At 41.7% G+C, this 5,337-nt stretch overlaps 1 protein-coding gene across 1 annotated transcript in view; it reads right to left on the bottom strand.

Annotated features, from left to right (window-relative positions):
- Positions 1 to 2,445: 2,445 nt before the first annotated feature.
- The window catches only part of sdccag8 (SHH signaling and ciliogenesis regulator sdccag8), a 49,528-nt gene continuing 46,636 nt past the window's right edge, over positions 2,446 to 5,337 (bottom strand). The window contains exons 17-18 of the mRNA XM_008293338.1: positions 2,813 to 2,939; positions 2,446 to 2,526 (exon numbers count right to left, since the gene is read on the bottom strand). Of these exons, the coding sequence (XP_008291560.1) occupies positions 2,503 to 2,526; positions 2,813 to 2,939 (151 nt within the window). The 3' untranslated portion in view covers positions 2,446 to 2,502. The remainder of the gene's footprint in view (positions 2,527 to 2,812; positions 2,940 to 5,337) is intronic.

A 5,337-nucleotide genomic window follows, 5' to 3' on the forward strand; every position in this document is an offset into this window, starting at 1 on the left:
GATCCGTCGTCGTCCTCCGATTCGTCCCTTGATTTGAAAAGTTTTCCCTCCAGTGAGCTCTCCTCGTCCAGTCCTCGACAGATCCGTGTTCATGTAGTGGCAGCAACAATGTCAAAAGGGCGAGTTTAGGGTCAGAGATCATAAAAAAAAAAACAAAGTGTTCTCCGAGTGGAGAAGGTGAAGCTTAGTAATCCTCTTCATCAGTGTGGGTTTTAGCTTAAAGAATCAGTTGTGAACATGTGTCTCACCAAACAGAGGTTCCTAAACTGGATGCAGAGATTCAGTTTGGGCGTCCTCACAGCTTTACTGGTGCCCTGAACATACTCGCCGGTATGCGAGATCTCCGACGCTGCTCCGACGGCGTCCACTCCTAAAGCTGCTGCTGTTTGTACTGTACATCTATCACACAACAGATCTGACTCCAATAGTGTTTCAGTAACATGTAAAAATTCTTTCAAAGACCTCAGCTGCTCCGTATTGATCTCGTCCGTTGTTAATGAACCGACGACTTCAGCCAAAAATCACACGCGGCACTCCGCCTGGCGTTTAATGCAGATATTAAGTGATCGGCTCGAGTGTTTGGAAGGATTTCTGAAAGTATTTGACCTCATGTCTGCGGCAGATTCCCTCCCCTCTCTTCTCTCTATGGTACTAGTCTACTATCATCATGATTATTAACATAAACAAGCATGAGATGCATTTATTTATAAACAGCAAACAAAAAAAACAACAAAAAACAGCAAACATGTACAAATATTACAAAGTATAACTGGGTTTTAATGCCATGTCCGTCTACTGTAGCTCTACAGTTGTGAGAGACATGTTTCCCTGAAGTCCGCTCTGCTCTCTGACGTGTCAGAGGAGCAGAGACCATGTTGACTCTGAGACAGTGTCGGGAAACTCAGCGGATCCAGAAAGATTCACAGAAAAGCAGATCAAACAGCCTTTTTCTGTCTTCATGCTGTCAGGATGCAGTGCTGCTGGCCAGTGAGGCCGCGAGGATGTGAAAACAACAAATTACCATCAACATGAAGCTGTTTTTTTACACTGTACATCCTTAGTATTTTTACACATAAAATGTATATGATAGGGATGCACATTATTTTCCTTCTTACAGACGGCTTCAATAAAGCACTATGTCAATCTGCTGCCACGGCCTCGGCTCTCTGTTCGCTTCAGAACCGTCTGAACTCTCGGCTCGGTTCAAAGGTTAGAAATGAAACAAGAAGCCAGAAATATTCTTCAGAGTTCAGGCTTCAGGTTTTTTTTCCATAAAAACACATGAAATAAGGTGAAGCTCAGGGTTACATGAGCGCACCGTCTGTGGTTCGATTCATGTGTTTTATGTCGACTAAAAAAATAAAATCGTTCAAAAAGCGAAAAAAAAAATTTGTTCTGAAAAAAGACTATACAAATTTAAACTGCTTAAAAATCTGTAGAAAAATGAATTAAAGTCATTTTTTTCCAAAAGTTCGTATCAGAGCACCACAGGTTGTATTTACTAATGTTAAAAAAACAGGAAGTTTTTTTTTTTAAATGTATAAAAACAGCCGGACACAGCGTCCTAGTACCTCTACCGGCTCAACACACCAGCCAATGTAACACATGACACATGTAGGATGTACAACACAAACACAAAACATTAAAACATAGTGGTCAAGTGAACAACAACCTGGTCGGTTATCAGGTCTGTTCTGGTAGATTAATCGTAGCAACTGGCCTCGCTTGAAGACGTTCCACCTCTCATCCAAGAGGCTTCATCAGTGACTAGTTGGGAGTTCCAGATACTTATATCCTTAAGGAGTCATTAACACCTGAGTTCGGTGATGAATCGACATCCACATCTCCACACAAAAGACCCCTAACGAACCCCTCTGTGGCAGGGGGAGCACTAACGACCCACATAACGAGGGGGAGGAGCATCAAACCCCCAATTGAAACCAAAACTCAGGTATTAATGGCTACTTTAGGATATAAGTATCTGGAATTCCCAACTAGTCACTGACGAAGCCTCTTGGATGAGAGGTGGAATGTCTTAAGCAAGTCCAGTTGCTACGATGAATCTACCAGAATAACCGTGACCTGGATGACTGAGAATCTTTACAGACACATTACCAGATCTGACTTACAGCATTTAACCAGCTGTCTGCATTGTCATTTTTTAAGCTAAATCCTGATAAAGTCAAAATGATCTCCTTTGGCTCTGATGCAGCCGAATCTCTTCATCTGTAATCTGGTTGGTTACGAGTAACAGCCAATCAGCACTGAAGGATAAATGCTGAAAACTTGGAGTTGAAGTTATTCTAGATTTTGACACCAAGATTTTCATTTTTACTTTCAGTTCCAAATCAGTCTCCTTGATTTCTAAAATTGTTGAACAAAAACAGACATAAAAACGTTCTCGTCTCCTTGAACACTTTGGTTCTGTGTAACAAAATATTCCTGAGTAGCAACGTCCAGATCCAGAGGATGAAGAAGAGCCAGCAGTCCGGACAGACTCGCTCATGTGGGCAAAGCGTTGGGCAGCTAGGAAAGACAAACACACACACCGCTCAGTGAACACTGTACGTCCGACACACAGCCTCCGATTGTGAATCACGGCAGAATATAGACAACATGTTTTGCAGCTAAAAACCCAGAACCAGACAGAATCATTAGTCACCGAGGGACAAATGTCTCCTCGCTGGTTTTATTTTAGTAAACTGACAACTATAACGTGCTCCTGGCGAGAAAAGACGCGACCGCAGATTCATTTAGTAGCAGAGCAGTGAGTCACGTCGCTGTGTGTGTGTGTGTGTGTGTGTGTTTGTACCTCGATGCGTAGGTTCTGCATCTCCTCGCTGAGTGTGTTTCTCTCCTGCATCAGCTGGTTCTGTTTGACCAGCAGCTCACACACCTGCTGGGCGCTGCTCTGACAGTGACGGTCCAACTGCTGCAGCCTGAAACACACACAGTGTTGACTGAAAGTGTGCGAGAGGAACATACCCTCCTGGCTAATATGAAACCAAATGTTGTAAATATTGAAAGAGAGCCGGATCCACAAAGAGCTTTTAATATCACTGGACTTTTGTGTTGATCGAGCAATCAACAGTGTTTGCGCCGATATGACGGCGGTGTAAGTTTTACAGCGAGAGGGCAGACAAGGACGCCGAGCAGTCGCCGGGAAAAAAATGTGAGAGTGTGGATATTTGGTCGACTGATCCGTGTTGTGTTTCTGAGTGACGGACACGGAAAACTGTAACAAGTCGCCCCTAAAAACAACAAAGTGAACGCCTGCACTGAAATGTCTGAACGTCTCTGATGCAGCATGAGACAGTTTTGAGAAACAGCAAAAAAATAAGTTAAAAAAGCATCAAAATCATCATCTTGGTGCCGTGTTAACGACTTTATATCGTCTATTGAATGACTGCACACCGTACAATTTTGGTATTCAGTGTTATTTGTATTGGAAAGACAGATGAACTCAAACGCATCATGCTACAAGTCCTTTAGCTGCTTGCCACAAAAAGACAACATCCATCCATCCATCCATTATCTATACACCACTTAATCCTCATTAGGGTCATGGGGGGCTGGAGTCTATCCCAGCTGACTCAGGGTGAAGGCAGGTTCACCTGGACAGGTCACCAGTCTATCACAGGGCTACACTTAGAGACAGACAACCAAGCACACTCACATTCACACCTACGGACAATTTAGAATCACCAATTAACCTCAGCATGTTTTTGGACTGTGGGAGGAAGCCGGAGAACTCAGAGAGAACCCACGCTGCACGGGGAGAACATGCAAACTCCACATAGAAAGATCCCGGGTGTCCTCACCAGGACACGAACCGGCTAACCACCGAGCCACCTCGCAGCCCAAGACAACTGTCACGATTCTCATTTCTGATTAATCATAACTCACTCTGATTTTCTGAATTTCAAAAGACAGTTTGTTGACATGCACGCTGCACAGCGGAATGAGCGACAACCAGAAGAGAAGCATTAAAAAAAAACAAGATTTGGTTGCAAACAGAAACAGAGTGTCAAATATTTCCGCTACAGAAACGATGATGTTGAACAGAAACGAGTGAAACCACACGAGGAAGCGTCACTAATCTGTTTGACCATTTAAATGTGCGTCTCTGTAGGATGAGTGTAAAGCCAGATCTGAATGTGATCCAAAGCACAAAAAAAAAAAACTGTTGGATGCCTTTACCAGAGTTACACCACATTAAAAAGGCTCCAAATGGCTCTTTCAGCTTTTTAAAAGTTGTTTTTTTAGTTTCGATGCAGATTCACTCGTCTGCAAAATCACCCCAGAATGATTCATTCTTTCCAAATACAAGTCATCTGGTGAAAAAAAGTAATATTTCTTCAAATGTTGTAAAAAAAAATAAATATTTTAATGTATTTTTCCCCAATATCATGCAGCTGTAATATATTAGTTTAGTCCAGCAGCTGAGAGGGTAAATCTGAGCGGCTGTTGGACGATTAATGAGGAAGGACAGACGGAAAAAATGTTTGTGCGACATAAATATGTGTTTTTTCCCTGTTTTTTTGCTGTTATATAACTAAACTCGTCCATATCAGAGGTGAATCCATCCTTTGCTGATACAAACTCTGAGGTTTTGTTGTTTATTTTAAAGAGTAACTGTGGATACGTTTACTGCAGTATAATTACACACACTACAAGAGGAAACATGACAACTTGTAGTTCTTGATGAACAGCAAGACAATCTGAAATCACAGACAGAATCATGATTGTTTTCATGTTCCATGTTTGTTCATGATGAGCTCAGAATTTGAGAAAACTGGTTTACTTTATCTGTAGTGCTCATGAGTGTGTTATGATCTGGGTTCTGAATTAACATCACAGATATCGACGTCATTTTGACAAATCAGAAGTTTTACTCCAGACAGCTGTGACGTCATTCTGACACTTAGAGATGTCTGTAGTCCTGTCTGGACTAATAATCAAAACAACACTTGTATAAATATCCTTGTGACTGGTGTGAATGAGGCTTCCTACAGATATTGTTCCAGAAAAACCTTTAAACACTATTAGCAGAAGTAACGGCGGCTGCAGTGGATACGTTAGATAGAAAATACTGTTAAACAGGAAGGAGACACTTCTTAGACACTCATGGTCAACATCTAGCAGAGCTTCGGTTTGAACAGAAAGTTACTGCCTCGTCAAAACTTTGCGTCTGGATAACTGTAATTACATTTTAATTACACAGAATTCTAGTTTAAGATCTCTACAACGACATGCTAATAAATTCAATTTAAGATGTCTAGAAAGGACGATGTAGAGATGTTGAACTGAGGAGAATTAAAGACATCTTGATCTAAA

The sequence above is a fragment of the Stegastes partitus genome, unplaced genomic scaffold, assembly GCF_000690725.1.
Source record: "Stegastes partitus isolate 25-593 unplaced genomic scaffold, Stegastes_partitus-1.0.2 Scaffold876, whole genome shotgun sequence".
Lineage (NCBI taxonomy): Eukaryota > Metazoa > Chordata > Actinopteri > Pomacentridae > Stegastes > Stegastes partitus.